This window comes from Cydia strobilella, chromosome 15 (genome assembly GCF_947568885.1).
Source record: "Cydia strobilella chromosome 15, ilCydStro3.1, whole genome shotgun sequence".
NCBI classification, from domain to species: domain Eukaryota; kingdom Metazoa; phylum Arthropoda; class Insecta; order Lepidoptera; family Tortricidae; genus Cydia; species Cydia strobilella.
Window position 1 is genome coordinate 234151 of NC_086055.1, and position 20319 is coordinate 254469.

Below are 20319 nucleotides of genomic sequence, written 5' to 3' on the forward strand. Positions count from 1 at the left end.
AGGGCATCCGTGTCGTCGCAGGGCAGCTTATGGCGCACGCGCCCCACTACACAGTCTTCACATCAGTATTAGCTTAGCGGACAGGCTCAAAACTGGGGTTGATTAAATCTGTTGGGGTCCGGTCGGTCCGCAGGTCTGTGTAGCAGCCAGTGCAGGGTGTGCGCCAAGGCATCCGTGTCATCGCAGGGCAGTTTGTGGCACGCGCGCCCGCGCCGAGTAACACTGCAAATAAAACAGATTGACAGGTATTTCAAATAATAAAGCCTGAGGGTCTACCGCGAACAATCGAAATTTCAGTAAGAGTCTCACGCTGAAAAACCGCCAAGTTACGGTCTCATTTTTTACCCCCGACTCCCGACGCAAAAATATGGGTGTAATATATGTTTGTTAATAGTTTTTATAAAAAATTGTTATTTAAATTGTAAAAAATCACGTTGGCCATGGCATGCACGGCGTTGCCCCCGTGGTCTCGGAGAAGACTGGCTAAAGTTGACATCACATCTTCTACCCGCACTTGGTCTTGTTTATAAATCAGCTTGAACGTTTTGCGCACGAAACGTCGGAGGTAAATCTTAAAGCTTAAATAAGCGGTTAAGTCCCGTTTTACAATTTAATAATCGTGAAAGTTTAAATCAGTTATAAAACCACATGATTAAACTTGGCATGAACATTTATTTACGTAACATATACCTATCTATGCCTAGTCTTAGTTTTTGTTGCTAAAGATTGTAATACAAATAAAATAGAGCGTGTAGAAGTTTTGTAATAGTAAAACGTTTACTCGCTCTATATATTTTCTTTGTATTGCAATTCCTAACAAAGAAAACTAGAACAAGACATACATATATATATGTTACTTGAATCCAAATGCCAAAGTTTCATGTAATTTCAGTAAGTTACTAGACTTATATTGACCCGGATATAGACCGTGTTTACCCGTGAACAAGATGCATGTGACTGCGTTGAAATATCGGGAGCTCAAAAACAATACAAAAGTTCCTATCCTATCCCGGTCAACGTAAGTCTAGTGAAACTAACTGTGAATCATTCAAAACTGTTCAGTAAGTCATTAGGGTTCCGTATCCAAAGGGTAAAAAACGGGACCCTATTACTAAGACTCCGCTGTCCGTCTGTCTGTCACCAGGCTGCATCTCATGAACAGTTGAAATGTTTCACAGATGATGTATTTCTACAACACACAACACAAATCAATCAGAAATTTCAATCGAGACGAAGGTTTTAAGATCTCATCCACATGGAACCCAGTCATTAGTAAGTGTAAGCGAAAACAAATATCGAAAGTTGAAAAATCGAATATTGTGAGTGTTGTGTGTCGACCCGGTAACATCCCTAGTGCGCAAAACGTTCAAGTTAATAAACAAGACCAATAAGTGCGGGTAGTTCGTAAAACTCGCGCGCCTAGAAGATGTTGATGTCAACTTTAGCCAGTCTTCTCCGAGACCACGGGGACCACGCCGTCCTCGAAACGTCGGAGCTAACTCTTTAAAACTTATTTTACGCGATTTGAGGTAAATTTAAAACTTATTTTACGCGATTAAGTCCCGTCGTTATTGAATAATAATGATGTATTTCTGTTACCGCTTTAGTAAAAAGTACGGAAACCTCGGTGCGCGAGTCCGACTCGCAATTGGCCGGTTTTTTTTTAAATGTGAGCGTAACTTCGATTGTATGGCGGCGGCTTGTGAGACTTAAAGTACCATCACGCTTCGCGAAAGTCCTAGCTAAATAAAATTGGGTGGATGATGTGGCCGTAGATGGCATAACAATCACGGAGTCTGACTTTACATATTTATCTCTCTATCGATAGAATTTGCAAGAGCGATAGAGCAGATAATGAAATTTCGATTTTTGATGTTCACGAGAGGTTTTCTGGAAATGTATCCTCGGTTGGTGAAATGGTGGCTAATGTTCGTTGGTAAGTAATTTGACAATAATGTAGGCACTGTTGTAAAGTGAAATACATGTCATATAATAAAGAAAAAGTGACCTAACCCTCCAGGGGCGGAAGCCGGATTCGAACCGGCGCGGCGTCCTCAGCTTACGCGGATAACAAACACCCTGGGCCAGTCAGTTTTAACGTACTGTTGTATAAAAAACGCGCTCGTGTAGTAATTTCCCGTTTGCCTGCTTTTTTTAACTTAAGTTGTACTGTTACAAGTGAAGAATAACTAATAGGTATCAGTGTGTTAATAATACCTATGTTGGCTGTGATAATTCTTTTCCGAATGCAGCTCACAGAGCAGGCGTCTGCGACACGGCTCACTGATGGCTGGTGGGGGGGTAGTCGCCGGTGGGGGGAGTGGGTCCAGGACCTCGTCCGAGCGGCGGAACAGTCGTGGAGGCAGGCTGCAACAAGTGAGAAGTTACTGTCAAAAATTTGCACCACACACTTATTGCTGACTGCATATCCTTATTTGAATGTCTATCAATCAAGTGCGTATCGAGACCTTGGAAAGAGCCTAAACTAGATGTGTTTGTGTTTTTCCATCAAGTTCCGCTTGCTACCATCCGACTGCATCATCAGTTCAGCTTCATTAAAATAGGCCGAGTCAACAAGACCATCATGCAATGAGATTGTTTAACTTAGGTATGGTTGGTTTCATTTAAGTAGGTTGTTTCGAACACGCCTCGTACTTAGGAATATCGTTGAAATTGTAGTAGGTAGTGGTGTGACATCCAGATTAAAGCGCCCATAGACTAATACAGTCACTGCTTACCAAGTGGGCTGGCAATGAGAGTACAGCCGTAGATATAAGTCCAGCATATGGCTTTCTCGTTGTTCTGGAACGTCAGATGGCATCCGATACTCGGTGACACTTAGATTTGCAAGCGTCCATACACTACAGTTACCGCTTATCAGGCGGGCTAACTGTGAGAGTACAGCCGTGGATTTATAGTCCTGCATCCGCCTTTCTCCTTGTGCAATGTGCGCGTGCGCCGTACCGCTCAAACAGGATATCCTCCGTGTGCTATGCCTTCAAAATATTTCACTATAATACTAGTATTGATACCTATGTACAATATTGTTCTTAACTCTCTTCTCAAAATTCTAACATATTAGGCCTCAAGGGCTCTATCACATGTCGGTAAAATATCTGTATTGCTTGCTATAGATAGTTAGATTTGGTCTGCTTGTTGTACAAATTCTTCATGTTATCTGATTGCTTAGTTATTGATGAAAACGTAAGTTATAGCATACATTTATAGATTATAGATAATTAATTTTGTATTAATCTGGAGCGTCTGCAAACTCATCTTTGAAAATAGCTATCACGGTTTATGCCTGGTGACAGACAGACGGACAGACGGACAGCGGAGTCTTAGTAATAGGGTCCCGTTTTTACCCTTTGGGTACGGAACCCTAAAAACTGCGTATTAGTTAACTAAGTATTTAGTATTTTTGCATACTGATATCCGATCCACTTTTTCGTTGGACTTAGAGCGTTTTCACATTGTCCGATCCGAAATCGGGTGTCGGATGACCCATGGAAAAACTGCTGCTGGAGTGGGCTCTTTTATTATTTTTGTATTGGCGCTTTATTTTGAACAATAATTATTAATTAAATTGATAAATAAATATAAAAATACACTTATTAAATATATTAATAACGGGTCACTCACGTATTTTAAGTCGAAAAAAGCTCGAGATGTTTCACTCCGTACCGAGGAGTGTCTTCAGTCCACAGGAGTAGAGGAGGGTTGTGTCGAGGTGTGTCCGTTATTTAATATGTCTGGTGTCTCACGGAAGTTTTGTTATAAAAACGCACTTTTTAATTTTTACTTCTTTGTGGTCGTATCTGACATCCGATATCGGATCGGACGATGTGAAAACGCCTTGTAACCGGTGCGTTGGCGTGAGGTTTAACAATTAAAGAATCGTATCGCGATCGCGAGTGAATGGACAATCAAAATTGCTTACAAAAGAACAAACGTTTACGTGAAACGACTTATACGACTTTTATTCCCCGACTGTAAAAAATCTGATCGATCAAAAGGACGGTTTGTGTGTGTAAAAGGTTGTCGGTAACGACGTTTCCGTGGAAAGTGGACGCGGATGTAGATGCGCACGCGATGGTATGGTTGCGTTGCGTTTGCGTTTGTGTCATGCCGCCGCGCCGGTGTCATTATGCCGATTATGCGTCACGTTTTGGCTTTGGTCACGAGCATTACGTAAAGTTTGTGTAAGGAAGATCGCGGGGTTCGGGTTATGTGAGAAAAGATCACATTGTTAATTAAATATAATGAATCATTGATGAGTACTAAATGACATAAAGATAAGGTAATGAAATTGATTAAAGAGGATTTGTAATGACAATGACGCCCACTTCGGCTGTTTAGCTTTTTACCGTCGCCTCAACCGTCAATCTTTTCACACCGCCACGATTGGAGAAATTTTACACGTACCTACATAAGTATAACGCGGCGTTATACGTTATACGTTAGGAGTTATTAACGCCTATGCGACAGCATTTTAACACGGAGCTACATCTACAAATTGACGAATAGGTCCACGGATTTGCTCTGTGAATAAATTCACATGAGGGTTGGCTATGTGAATCTATCACATGTGGTACAGTAGATGATCAACTCTATCTGTAGGTTCCCATTCTCATTCCTCTGATTCCCGGCTCGATTTTCGGCCCGAGGAACGACTCGCAGATTCCCGGCCTATTGGCTTTAGAAGATAATCAACTCTACCACTAAGTCGATAGGACTTACGGTTCAATGCCAGAAACTCCCGGACCCATTGGCCTGATTCCCGGCCCCATTCCCGGCCCGTGCCCCGGTCCGAGTCCCGGTCCGCCGGAGCCGGTGCTGTGTATGGTGACGACGTTAGGAGTGAGGGCGGAGATGATGAGTCCCACGGGGATGAACGCCGTCAGGAGATGTAGGAGACTCTTCCACGGATTCGCACTGAAAAATAAGACAGGATTTTACATAAATCGGTCAAGACTGAATTTCCCTGAAACCAGCGGGCCTACTGCCAACATCGAAACATGAAAGCTTACCCGAGCGTTAGAGGGGCGGATATCGATTGTCGATTTTTCGATCAACACTAAACACTATTTTTTTTAACAAATGAGCTACTCGCTTGATTAGATGTCATGTTGTGCCATGTATTGCGAAGTTAAAATATAAATAAACTAGTATATAGAGCAATAGAGCGATTGAATTTGTGACACCTACTTAGTTGGCAATGGATTTTAAAAAGGCGTGCGATCTGCGGTCTGCGGAGCCCTTAACTGATAAGATTTTAGTCACTATAGCATAGAGATTAAAATAAACTGTATCTGTGGTAAGCCGTAATGTTTCTTGCCAAAGATCAAATACTATATTATGTTTATTTTATTTCATTTTATCTTGCTAATTATTTTAAAATGGTATATTGGTAATATATTGGTATATTGGTAATAATGGTATATTATAAATGTGTATTAAATAAGCCGAGAACTTTCATTTGATACCAAAACTCGACCATACTTTCTTGTAATCAAGATGACGAGGATAGTAAGACCCCTCACAAATAGCCTTCTTAGCTCTTCTAGCTCAATAACCCCCTCATCGAGCCTGCTCATAATTTTAATGACTAAAATATAATGCCCTCAACTACACGTTTACCCAATTTTATTTGAACTAGAACATTGTCCATCTCTGATAGTTCAGCTTAAAAACCTGCCGGGACGTGCCCCTAGCCAACCGCGTGTTCCAATTCCAAGTTGAATGTATATAAGAAGATTCGCTTCGCTCGCTTGTTCGAATAAGCATAGGACAAAGCTTCACACAACTCGTTACAATACGTCGAAATATATCGTTTGAAATCTAGATACATACTATCTAGGTTCCATACTTAAGCACACAAGGTACCAAAAACAACAACATATAAATCACTTGATACAAAAGGTTGCGTATTTTAACCGCCATATTTAGAAGACAAATTCCTTGCCCATCATTCAAGCGGCGCGGCGAATCAAGTGGTTAGATAATGCATACCATCGTCCACATTGTTAACCGACAATAAACCTTAATTCACAGACATAAGGTCCACCTAAGATCAGTTAGTTAGTTGCTATTAGTACATAGGTCACGGTTATTTATGCACGCCTAAAATGGCTACTTGTCCAACATGTCGGTACGTCGGTAGGCTTATTACAATATTCATCGGCATTTATTACATCCGTCTATTAAGCAATGAATGAAACTGAATTATTTTATGTACCTACGAGTACAAGCGGGGATTGAGTCGCAAATCTACTTTCTTTAGCCTTTTGCCATTCAAAATAATATTCGATTCCGCTCTACCCAAGTATGTATGTAACTAGGAGTATTGGGTTTCGTAGTGTATTGCAATCCAACGAATTTATTGTTAAAAGAGATTATAAGAATAAATGTAGATTTTGAAAAGTTTAGCAGAATCTTTTTACACTTTTAGGATGGTATAATAGGTATACCTAATACTTAAGAGTTACGAAAACATTTATCACATTGTAAGGATATTTTCATTAATAATATAACGCATTTTGTATTCTATATATTTTTTTTATTATACAGGAGGCAAACGAGCAGGCGAATCGCCTGATGGTAAGTTATTACCGTCGCCCATGGACACCAGCAAGACCAGAGGGGTTATAAGTGCGATACCGGCTTTTGAGATAGGAGTACGCTCTTTTTATGAAGGTTTGAAGATCGTATCGGTCCGGAAATACCGCAGGATGACCGCAGCCTACAATTTATTCCACAACTGTGCGAGGCAGGAAGTTTCTGGAGAAACGCACAGTTGAGTAAAAGCTAAAATACTTAAATAAATATTAAATTTCGAAACATAAACTGATGACGCAACTACGAAATCTCTTGATATACATATAGTATCTCCGAACTTTACTGTTACATTACATCATCTTTAGACACCTGTGTCTTGCAGCTGTTTTCCGGACTACGACAGACCGTTCGGTGCCGTCCGGAAATACCGGAACAATTAAAAACTACACACTGAATAGAAAAGGGTCTCTCTCGGACATACCTTTCGGACGCTACGGTAGACTGGTCGGTGCCGTGTCCGACAGTACCGAAATATAAAATGTGATCAGTATTTCATACTGATTGGAAAAGGGCCTCTAAAACGGGTGTGTCTCGCGGCATAATACCTGTCTCTTCAAGACTGCGACAGACCAGGCCTACCAGGGCCCATGTGTGACCAATTATTACTCGTATGTAACACCTGTGTACATATTTCTGACATATCTATTGTAAATAATAATATTAATAATGTAAATTACGCATCCATGACAATGTATGATTAATACAAATAAAAAATATGAATATGAATATGAATATGAATACCTACCATGGATGCAATAAATATATGAGTATGAGTATGAGTATGAGTATGAGACTGGTTGGAGCCCTCTTTGACATACCATAATATATCATACCCGAGGCTTACTCGTAATGGTCGTCTCTTCCGAACGCTACAATAGTAAGAGATGCCTTGCCCGGCACAAAGCATATTTAATAACTGTAAAATACTGTCTGGAAAAGAAACGTCTTCTATATGAGGCAAACCTTCCGGATGCTTCGACAGACCGGGGCAGTGCCTTGTCTAATAATAGTAAATAATACCGGAACAATCAATAATAACTGATTGGAAATGAAGGGCTACCTCAGACAAATCCGCGGTAAAATGCTGTCTCTTCCGGACTACGACAAACTGGGTGTAACCATGTCCGGCGTCCGGCATACCGGAACAATGATTCATTAATATCTCGTTGGAAAAAGGAGGGCCTGTTTTAACTTAATGAAAGAGAAAGCGATTTAAAGAACTTATATTTCGTAAAAATTTCTGGTAAAAGGACTGTCGTATTTAATATTACGAGTATACAACCTAGGTACAGAGGGGCGACCGCGAAAACCGAAATTCGCAAATTGCGGGGATCTTCCTCTTTTACTCCAATAAAGGTGTAATTTGAGTGACAGAGAAAAATTTGCGAACTTCGATTTTCGCGGTTATAGCCCAGTTAAGACACAAAAATTTAAGATGAATTTATATGCCCTACTTATTCTCATTCCCAATAACAATAACGGATGTGCAAATTAAGAAAAGTTTTCTAAAAGTTAGAAAATTTCACAAAAGCAAATGCAGTTTCAATGTTCAATATGAAAACTTTTGATTTTGAGAAGTTTCCGATTTATTTCCGTGTGGAAATATTCGTAATTTTTAAACTGTCCATCGACGCATGAATATTCCCAATTAAGTAACAAGTATCTCTAATGGGGTTGGCAACAGTTAAAGGTTTTTATTAGTTAGATAGCGCCAGCATAGGTTTTACCTGTCTCTAGTTTTGTTCTATGAGATTTGGCTTAAACGGCTAGCATCCAGGCCGTAAAAAAAAGAATATTACACTATTCGTAGGATTGACCATAGACATAGTATATACAAGTAGTTATAGACGCGCCACCGAGGGACCGGGGGTAAGAGAAAGAATATTCATATAAAATTTGGGCAGCATAGGATTTTTTCTTTCACTCTTATAAATTTCGGTATTTCGCCATCGTCTCCTACCTAATGATGCCACCCGGTCGGTGATAAGGACAAAGCATGGCACTATTTTCTCTTTCCTCTTATAGGAATCGCAATAAGACTATCTTTCTCTATCAAAGAGTGCCAGGCCCTTGGGATCGACAGAGGTAAGTGACGCTATCTCTAAAGTACTTCGACCTACTTTGACTGACCAACCCCATTCATCTTACCGTTTTTTAACAAGGGTTTCCTTCTCGTCGTGGAATGTCAGGCCGAACTCCTCGTCGTCATCGATGCTCGGCTTGTCCTTGAACGCATCAGGTGTCTTGTACAGCCCGCCAGCTGGCACCTACAGGACATTTATACTAATCATAAAGAGTCCATAGAGGGTGTTCACAGAGTGCGTAAATGTAGAAAGATACATAAATAGAATACGTACTCTGCGTTGCATACCTCAAGTCAAAAACAAATAGAAAGAAAAATAAAATAAATAGGTAAGTAAATATTTGGGGATAATCTTAAAACAAATCAACCTAACCCCAACAACTAAGCAAACAACTAAAAAGTAAAAAGCGATCTTTTTCCGACAACCTTTACGGACACGGGAAGTAGGCCGTGACTCCAGTTCATTCGGCCGCCATTTCGGCTTGGCCCTCGTCAAGATGGCGTCCTGGAACTTGTAGGAGAACCTCTCCAGCAGCGGCTTCATGTTAGATTTGAAGGCGTCTTTATGTGAGCTGCAAATATGGTTGTCGTTGGTGCTATTGTTACCTGCGCGGGCACGGGAACTGTGGGCCGTGACTCCAGCTCGTTCGGCCGCCATCTTGGCTTGGCTCTCGTCAAGATGGCGTCCTGGAACTTGTAGGGAAACCTCTCCAGCGGCGGCTTCGTCTTGGTGGATTTGAAGGCGTCTTTATGTGAGCTGCAAATTTAAACAAATACGAATCTAAAAGTCCTAAGTGTAATAGTATTAAAGTAACAGAGTTGACACGATATATACGATAGTGTAGTCACTAGTCAGCGTCAATAGTAGCGAATAGAACAATGCCCCTAAAGGTTCTGCTATGCTCTCTAATACTTTTACAAATAGATATGTTATCACTAGACTTATATTGACCGGGATATAGACCGTGATTACCTTTTGTATTATTTGTGAGCTCCCGACAGAGCGCTGTCTACACAACTTTGACACCCACCCGCTATCTTCAGTCACCCGTGAACATGATGCATGTAACTGCGTCGAAATATCGGGAGCTCACAAATAATACAAAAGGTAATCACGGTCTATATCCCGGTCAATATAAGTCTAGTGAAACTAACCGTGAATCATTCAAAACTCTAGATATGTTATATCTCTAGGTTGCGTTTAAAAGTATCTGCCACGTTCCAATAATGTACATACATGATTATCTCTTTTTATTCTTTATTCTTTATTCTTTATTGTATTGCAGTCATGTTCATAATACATTAGGTGTTACAGTTTGAGGATGGTAGGTACATGACACCCTGTCAGGGCACTCAATTTTCTTAAGTCTAGGTAAAATTACATGCATCTCATACAAATAGCAATTAAATCAATATTTATAACTTTATATTTTATCGACGTTTATGCAACGTTAAATGTCAAGTTCGATTAGAAAATTAGTAAAATAATAAAATAATGATGCTAAATATTAAATGTCCAGGTTAATTTATAAATAGATGTAAATAATGTGAAACAATATAGTTAATGTTAATTAACTATATGTCATTTTAGAAAATGCATAAATGTCAATAAATGTTTACAATAATATTTCAATAAAATTTAAATAATTCAATTTGGGTAAGTACATAGCATTATTTCAGTGTTTAGAAATTCGTCTATTGTGTAATATGCTTTCTCTAGAAGAAGCTTTTTAAGCGTATTTTTAAACAGTTTATCATTCGGTTCCTGTTTTATACTGTCGGGTAGTTTATTTGTGATTCTAATACATTGATAATAAGGTCCCTTTCTGCACATAGCTAACTTGGTATTTGGTATGGCTAACTGATTCTTAGACCTACTATTAGTTTTACAGATTTCTCCTTTGGTTTTAAACAATTCCGAGTGGTTTCTAACAAAAAGTGCACACTCCAGCTATATTTTATAAAGCTAGTAGAGAATGACGGATATTTTTGACTCATATGACTCCTCAACTGCTGTTGATATGGACTGTATACCATATATACGTACGTAATCCCTGATTTGAAGCTCGTTTCGTTCAGTAATTAATTTCTAAACCTTTTGCATTTTGTAAAAGCTTTCTCTAATTAAAAAAATTAAACATCAGTGCTGATCATTTGAGGCTTTCACTTCAGATCAGTATTTGCTTTTGAACTGTTACATCGCTAATTACTAAATCTTACCCGATAAAAGCAGAAGGCGGTTTCTTCAGCGGCGAAAACCCATCTACCGTCGGCTTGGTCGGTAGCGAAACAATTCCAAAATCATCTTCATCGAAAAAGTCCTGGAAGTGGACACTTGGCTTGAACTCCTTGCTGTCATTCCCTGGCTTTTCTATCACTGGCTCTTCCTTCAACTCTATCTTGTTGCTCTCATTGTTTAATGTTTCAGCTAGAGAAGTGGCTGTCTTGACAGAGTCGGTTTGGTTGGCATGGTCGCTGGTGTTTTTGGAGATGGGGTAGAGAGTGGTGACGTTGTCGGTTTCCTCCTGCGTTTCTGTCACGCCATAGCATGATATACTAGAGAGCAGCAACGTCCATATTATTAACTGGAACAATAAAGTTGCCATCGTTTTGAAAACATTACGTTAGTAGGTATACTTAAATACTTGAAGAAAAAAAAATTTTTCACTGACTTAAGTTTTTCATTTACTTAATATGAAGTAGGTAGGTAACATAGGTTTGGGAAAGGTAGGGGAGATGATTAGGTATTTTATATTTTATATCTTAATTTTTTCAGTTAAGCCACTGTTAAGGATAGTAGTGACGCCCCTTTCGCAGCTAATTGCTGGCCAAGAGTTGCGCGCGCGCTGATGTACTGATTTGGGTGAAAGTGATTGCGTCTTGCGTCACAGCGGGTGCGCGGCGCGAGCCCACTATGTGACCCGACACGATATTAACCTTTTTAATGCCCCTAAAAAAACCAATTTATATACTTACCAGCTTCTGCCCGCGACTTTGTCTGCGTGGGACGATAATAATGTGTATAATTATGTCTTTCCTCGGGCTGAAGTTTGAAAACTATCGCCATACTAAATTAAATCTAAATCGGTCTAGTGGCTTAAGCTTGAAGAGGTAACATATGACGATGCTTATTGGGAGAGAAAATTATTTTAATTTATTTTATATTTGTATCACGATAAGAAGATAAGCATAATTTTGACATTGCTGATTTGTAGTGTAATTTTTATCCTGAAATAAAATAAATCTTAATCTAAATCTAGGCAGACACATATACAGACAGACGTGAGACAGACAGACAAACAGACAGACAGAGATACTTTCGCATGTATAATATTAATACCTACTAGATATGAAATAAAACTATGAAAACAGATTATATCGCGTATATTGAATTTATAGTACATCCCGACGTTTCGAACCCTTTACAGCGTTCGTGGTCAACGGGTGACTGAAAACGGATTATATCGCGTATATTGAATTTATAATACATCCCGACGTTTCGAACCCTTTACAGCGTTCGTGGTCAACGGGTGACACCGGGAGTCGGGAGCCGGGAGGTAGTTTTATTTCATGAGTAACTATCGCGGTAACCGAAGACAATATTACCTACTAGATATGTTTGTTTTTATTTTGACGAAACAATGGAATTTTGAATGATTCACGGTTAGTTTCACTAGACTTATATTGACCGGGATATAGACCGTGATTACCTTTTAATCACGGTCTATTCCCGGTCAATATAAGTCTAGTGAAACAATGGAAACCAAGAAGGTGTCGGTGCTTAAGGTTATCGGAATTAAACATCGTGGGCAACTCTCAAGCATTCTTCCCTGGTTTTTGAACCGGTATCGGTTACCTGCTAGATACCACTGATAACAACACCGTGACACCGAAGTTCGCAAGTTGCGGGCATCTTTCTCTTTTACTCCAATTAAGACGTAAATAGAGTGACCGAGAAATATGCGCGCGATTTGCGAACTTCGGTGTTCGCGGTAGGCCCTCAGTTACCAAATACCAGAGTGCAATTACTACAGGGTGCTACAGGTGTCTTATTGTGAAAATAATCAAAGGAAAGCTCATATTTAAGTGTTTTGTTGATTTGTCTGTTATTAACGTCGTCGTGACAGATTAATGAGAAATAAAAACGTATTTAAAGTGGGAGGAACGCTGTTTCTTTCTTGAACTTATATGTAGTACGAATTGATTTTAGGTTTTAAGGGTTCCGTACCCAAAGGGTAAAAACGGGACCCTATTACTAAGACTCCGCTCGCCGTCTGTCTGTCTGTCACCAGGCTGTATCGCCTGTATCTCATGAACCGTAATAGCTAGACAGTTTAAATTTTCACAGATGTATTTCTGTTGCCGCTATAACAACAAATACTAAAGAGTACGGAATCCTTTTTTAACCCAGTTAGACGTGTGATATGACTATTAGTTTAAGGAATAAAAGTAAAGGGCCTAAGCAAGAGACAATCGGTTGTAGAAAACGCCAACCTCCTATGAACTTAAATTATGTTTGAACATGATGATGTAATATTTCGTCGCATCAGTCGCATGTCCTGATACATTTTCTTTTTCTCAGCTAGACCCCGAGAAAGCTTTAGTAGTAGTATCAAAGGTTACCCCTTTGATTTTTTGTTGGCTGTTATTTGTAACTTCTGTAGCTTTGTATCTGTTGGTAAGCCTTAAATAAAATAAAAATAAAATAACATCACGGCAGCGTTCTCGTTCTCACGGCTCGTGCCGCTCTCACTCCGATATCACGCCTCATCATTGGGATCGCCGCCGTTATCATTACTCATCATTTTCGTCGATACGATCGTTTATGGAAAGTTTCGGTAAAATAATTATGTTGGTGAGGTAACAGGTGACTTCGATTATAGCGTGGAGTTTTACACAAATCTGCAGAATGACTCATTAAAGCCGGCCAAATGCGAGTCGGAAGTCGGACTCGCGCACGAAGGGTTCCGTACCATTGAGCAAAAAACGGCATAAAAATCACGTTTGTTGTATAGAAGCCCCACTTAAATATTTATTTTATTCTGTTTTTAGTATTTGTTGTTATAGCGGCAACAGAAATACATCATCTGTAAAAATTTCAACGGTTCATGAGATACAGCCTGGTGACAGACAGACGGATAGACGGACAGACAGACAGACGGACAGTGGAGTCTTAGTAATAGGGTCCCGTTTTTACCCTTTGGGTACGGAACCCTAAAAAAGGTGCATGTAAAATCAACATTATTATTCATTAAAATAAATAATAATGCAAGGCAAAAGCTAACGTAATATGCAAGATATATTTGTCACTGTTTTGCGTACTAGTGAAAACATGCATTAGACAGGGTAACCTAACAGTTGCGTTCCCCCGTTCACTGTTGACCACAAGAATTTCAAGATAGCAACAGGAAATACTCAACAAAAAACTGTTTAATGTCGTACATACACATTACATTACCTGTCGTGACCCCATGCAATGAAGACTATATCTCTAGTTCAATTAAGACTAATATTTCAGTTCAATGAAGACTAATATCTCTAGTGCTGTGGAAATGCTGGTGGTAACACTGCTGGTGCTGGAAGGGCGCCTCGGGGCCACCCGCGAGCGCAGCGCTTGCGCACGGCATCAACGACCGAAGATGTCGATAAATGGACTCCACAAACCAGGAAAGTACTTAAAATCATACGGGGACAATGTTACTTTGTATTGCTCCTCTCTCACTACACTTGTTATAGAAGAAAACGGTGTACCTCAACGATTTAACGAGCTTAATACAACTACCGTACGCCATACAATTATATAAAGAAAACCCGAATATAGGCGTTTACAAATATAGCTGCTCGGACAATGATTGCGATGACTCCGTGTTCGTTTCCATCAGGCCCGCAATGTCAGTGAAATCACAGAAAGTTTTTCATAAACTAGATTAAGAGTATAATTTGCTTAAATATTTTGTACCACTTGGAGCAGACTACGAAGTATTTTGTAGCGGCGGTAACGATAAACCCGTGAGAGCGCTGATGGCCTAGCGGTAAGAGTAAGAGCATGCGACTTGCAATCCGGAGGTCGCGGGTTTAAACCCCGGCTCGTACCAATGAGTTTTTCGGAACTTATGTACGAAATATCATTTGATATTTACCAGTCGCTTTTCGGTGAAGGAAAACATCGGTAGGAAACCGGACTAATCCCGACAAGGCCTAGTTTCCCCTCTGGGTTGGAAGGTCAGATGGCAGTCGCTTTCGTAAAAACTAGTGCCTACGCCAATTCTTGGGATTAGTTGCCAAGCGGACCCCAGGCTCCCACGGAGCCGTGGCAAAAATGCCGGGACAACGCGAGGAAGATGAGGTAACGATAAACCCCTCCGTATTTTACTTAACAACTACAAACCGCTACAAACCCAGGTGATGGTTTACATAAAGAACAAACAAGCCTCAAATGAGCTGTGGTCAGATGCTGCATGGTATAGTGTAACCACGATGCCCAGAACACCGTGCGCATGTAACGACGCGCCTCAAACATCGGCACCGACGAAAGAATAGTTATTTGTTATACAAGGGTGCAAAGTTGTATTTAACACACGAGAAGTAAAATACATTTGCACCCGTGTGTAACACAAAACTTTTCCCCTCACTATAGCGAGGAAAGTGCAACATCCACAGGCGTTAGATCATCTTCATCAACTGGAATCACTCATTTTTTTTACGATATTATAACAAAAAACTGGAAATTCTGTACTTTTACGTGAGAAGTTTTTAAGTAAAATTTTTGTTGACAATGTTGACATTTCTGACGTATGAAATGTCAATGATGCGTTTTGAAATTGCATCGACTTAACATGTGCGTTCAGAATTATATTTAACATAATTATTAAAAAACAAACGTTTATTATGGAATTTTAAGGTTTATGACTTAAAATCATTAAATAAAGCTAAATCTGGTATTTTTTATTAGATTCTCAAACCATTTATTTAATGATAATTAATATCGAACGAACCATTATTATGAGCGTTTTACGTTTTGTTATCTGTCAAGCTACAAACACGGTCCATTCAAGGTCAAATTACTTTCCCCACTAGTGGATAAAATGCGTTTTTCCCCGCTTCTTTTATAGGATAAAAGACGGCTTTCCGAGCTAGTGAGGGGAAAAGGGAATTATGTAAAGCTTGTACCTTTACAGATGATATTATACGTGAAAAATTGGCGTTAAGAAAGAAAGTTAGGAGTTTATCAGAGAAACTTGGTAAAATTAGATATCTCTCTACATTATTACCGCTGTCAAGAAAAATAAATGCGATAATAAATGATCTATCGTAAAATACCTACATTCGTACTGTTACAATTCTAAAACAGTGATAAATTGATAATTCTACGATTTGTTATCATTTCTACGAGATTCTATGACGTAAATAACATGTGGTTCTTATCAAGAAATGATTATGTTAAAATATTTGTAATACCGTGTAAAAGCTTATCAACTTTTCTTTTACTGTGCCTATCTCTACATACTCGTAAATAAAACAAAGTAGGTAGTTATGTGACTTATGTGGGTATCTAAAGGAAACAGCTAAAATTATATTTTTCTTTCAAAAATGAATTGTTTTTCCATAGTACATAGTACAGTATCTAGTAGTACATAGTACAGTATAGTAGTACATAGTACAGTATCTAGTAGTACATAGTACAGTATAGTAGTACATAGTACAGTATAGTAGTACATAGTACAGTATCTAGTAGTACATAGTACAGTATCTAGTAGAACTATTATATGTACAGTCTCCATCAGATATATCGGAGCGGCTGAGGTGCTCAAAAATATCTGAACACGCACTTAACGCCTTGACAATAGAGGCGTGTTCAGATATTTGTGAGCACCTTGGCCGCTCCGATATATCTGATGGCGACTGTACAGTAAGTAAGTATCTATTCGATATTTGATTGACACCAAAACAAGTATGCATAGATACAGTGAGCTGCGGAATTGCATTAAGAAATTATGAATGAATTCATTGATAAAGTCGCCATACACTTTTATGGCTGATGGTACAGTCGCCATCAGATATATCGGAGCGGCCGAGGTGCTCAAAAATATCTGAACACGCACTCTAACGCTTTGACAATAGAGACGTGAAATAAAAGTATGAAAACGGATTATATCGCGTATATTGAATTTATAATACATCCCGACGTTTCGAACCCTTTACAGCGTTCGTGGTCAACGGGTGACTGAGGAAAAATTACAAAGTGCAAAAATACCCACATACTAAAATAATGAACAATCATAGACTACAAACTTTAAGGCTGGTTGTACATGCAAAATCGGTTTATAAGGCTAGTTATACACTACAATTATTTTCAAGTAAAGATATATATATACGCGATAAAAACGTGTTCAGATATAAATAGAGCCGTGTTCAGATATTTGTGAGCAGCTTCGATATATCTAATGGCGACTGTACATAACAGCGATACATACAGACACAAATACAAAGGCGAACTTAAGTTTTTGAGGGATCTCTTATAGTAGTACCTAGTGTTAAATAAGCAGACCTAGGTGGACATATAATATACAAGCTTCTGCTCGCGACTTCGTCTGCGTGGAATGATGATGATCATTCATAAAAACTATATACCTACCCTATGTCCTTTCTCGGGGCCTAAACTGTTCCATATATAATTATGTCCAAATCGGTTCGGCGGTTTAAGCGTGAATAGGTATTATTATGTAACAGACAGAAACAATTTCGCATTTATAATATAATAATATTAAAGTATGGATGGAAACATGATACTTATCAAACCAGGAAAAATATTGTTATACCTACATACGTCTAATTAAACTATTAACGACAAAAACTGACTCACCATCATGCAGCCACGTATGAACTAAAACGCCTTTTTCCAAACGTCATATTTATAAACTCCATTGTCACCGTGCTTGCGTCTGGCTTGCGTAGAGAAAAGGGGTGTTGTTGTCCTTGCTTACCGACCACAGAAGAGACTTATGTTCATGTAAACCAGTGTAAACGAAAGGCTCTTCCCAGACCCACTGCTTAAGTGACATCAAACTTTCGAAGGAGGTTCCTAATTATGGATGGTATAGAAAGGATCGCAATCTCTTATGGCAGAATTGTTGTAAAAGTGACCGCGTTAAGCTAATAGTTCCTAATCTCTCCGGTGGCGCTAGTTAGGCTCTGGGACATGAGTATAACATGAACCATATAAGCAAAGATAGATATAACTCCGTAATAGATGGATACAGTCTAAGGAAAAAACGTGCCTCGAAAATCACGAAAATTTGATTCTCGATCAGATGGCGCCACTAGTTTTGGCCTACACTCGTATAGAGGGCGTTGACTGTTTCGTTTGTTATTTATAATTTTAACGCATACCAGTGAAAGAACATGGGTCAAAATCATATAAAAATAATTAATGCAAATAAAAAAATCATTTATCCATATTTAAATACATTTTATCGTATTTTTATAAATATTTATTTTTAGTTTTAAAGTGTGTCGACAGATGGCAGTGAATTTACTGGGGTTACAAAATTTACTATGACAGTATCGCTCTAGTATAAGTTACTCTATGATATAAGGCAACAAATAACCCGACCAAATTACGTAGGTTGTTTTTGGTAGTATTTCGGTGTATGGTGGCGCCGCCTAATTATTGTTTTTTGATACTTTTCATACATAGATAGAGATTTGGCTCTTTTATACAGTCTCCATGTTCCTAATGTTCCTATTGCGTCAGAATCTTGGTTTTTTATCTATAAAGCCCCATTAAGAGCCACCGCACACTAGCGTCTCCCGAGCGTCGGCGTCTAGTCAACTCTATAGTAGTGTAACCCGTTCGATTTTTTTTGTATGGAAAAAAAAATATTTTTTTTTCAAAACCTATCGTGTTTCGAGGCGATTCTAAAAATATATCACATCATACATTTCGGCCATTTTTTTAAATTAAAACAAAATGAATTTTCGAAACATACCAAGTTTGGGCTCCTCCAGATACGATATGACTGATTTTTTTTTGTACAATCTACCACAAATGATACGTGATATCCTCATATCCAACCCCAAGAAAGCAATTTTGAAAATAATATCATTAACATTTTTTTTTTATTTTAGAATTTTACAAACTGACACAGGTCTAATTCAATACCTATTTAACGAGACTTATGGAACTGTACTGCAGATACAAAATTCTTAAAAAAAAAATGTTTTACCCCCCCCCCGGGAAATTTTTTTAGGAACTTTGCGGTTTTTCTTTGTAATTGGGGTCGAGCGGCTTCCGCTGTAGCTGCTACTCGACGCAACGTTGGCGCAACTGCGCGGCGACGCCATTTTCCATAGCGCTCACTAGACGCTGTCGCTCAAAAGCTTTCGGTTCACGAGCTTTCGTTACAAATTGTGGTATTTGGTCAATTGACTGAATTAATTGTAGACACCTCTTAATGTATTGAATATTGCATGCAAAGTTCTTGTACCGTCTAAATGGGGCTTATGCCTCGTTTCCTCAATGACGGCAATGGTTGCAGACACATTATTTACTTAGCTGAAAAGTTTGATTAATTCTGTTTCTTTACAATTTAATATGAAAAACTGGGGACACTTTTTTTCTTTGTCTCATTCAATATTACTCGTGATTCGTCTAAATAACCCAAAAGTTGATGGTTTTTCGAATAAAAGTAAGGTACTATTTTTCCTGAAAACCCCTAGGTATTGCGTTTACTGTGTAATTGAAAAGTCTGTACAGTACAGAGTTAACCTGGTCCAACTTTAAGATAGTGTTTTAAAACAGCAATAGGAATAGAAGAAAAGGCTATTTTCCGGGCGGCGAGCACGCGTGCGCGCGCGCACATTGTCTTAGTTAATGGGAGAATGCCGGGTTGCGCAGCTTTTAAATTATGTCATTTTATGTTCGTGTCACGCCTCAATTTGGCACGCAGTTTGGTTACCTACTTGTGGTATATGGGGTTGTCATAACTGTCATAAGGCTTTAAGTACATGAAAAACGATGCAATGTCAATGTGGTGAAGACCGTCATCAGGTCGGCTAAGACCGTCTATATACAAGCTCTGTTGTCGCTATACATACTCCACTTACAGAAGGTTGGTAGAGCAGAAGGAGTGAAGCTCTTCCTTTCTGACTGTCTGTGCGAAGTAGGTACGTATTCAAATACGAGAGTTCATGCTCTATGACGGTCATCCCAACCAAAAACTTATATTTGCCACATTTATCTTGCATTACGTGATATGAGAAGGTTAATAAAAAGCTGTAAGGTAGTTTAGTTTGTAACATGATGGTTGCACTTTTACCGTCTTTCATGTCATGCGTCTCCCGCTCTTGCATTATTGTTAGAAAATGTCGATCACGACACAATAACAGACGATAAACGTGTGACCATATCACAGATCTTCAGGTGTTATGTTTTGGATACTTATTAGATAAAGTGAAGTGAAGTCGGTAACTTGTTGCACTTAAGTTGTCAAAATCAATAAATTATACACAATTTTTAAGAAGCGTTTCTATTATTCTATCTTATATTACCCCCTCGATTCATATTCACGAACTTCTCCTTCATCTCGTTCACGTTCTTCATAGTCTCGTTTGACCAT

The 20319-nt window shown here is 39.0% G+C and overlaps 1 protein-coding gene across 1 annotated transcript; it reads right to left on the minus strand.

Moving 5' to 3' along the window:
* Positions 1–86: 86 nt before the first annotated feature.
* Positions 87–17644, minus strand: LOC134747919 (uncharacterized). The gene is made up of 7 exons (XM_063682597.1): positions 17565–17644; positions 10922–11286; positions 9308–9458; positions 8767–8885; positions 4741–4935; positions 2218–2367; positions 87–222 (listed from the first exon to the last, which is right to left on the minus strand). Exons 1-7 carry the CDS (start codon positions 17568–17570, stop codon positions 87–89), a joined length of 1122 nt encoding a protein of 373 aa, XP_063538667.1. The 5' UTR covers positions 17571–17644.
* Positions 17645–20319: the final 2675 nt, after the last annotated feature.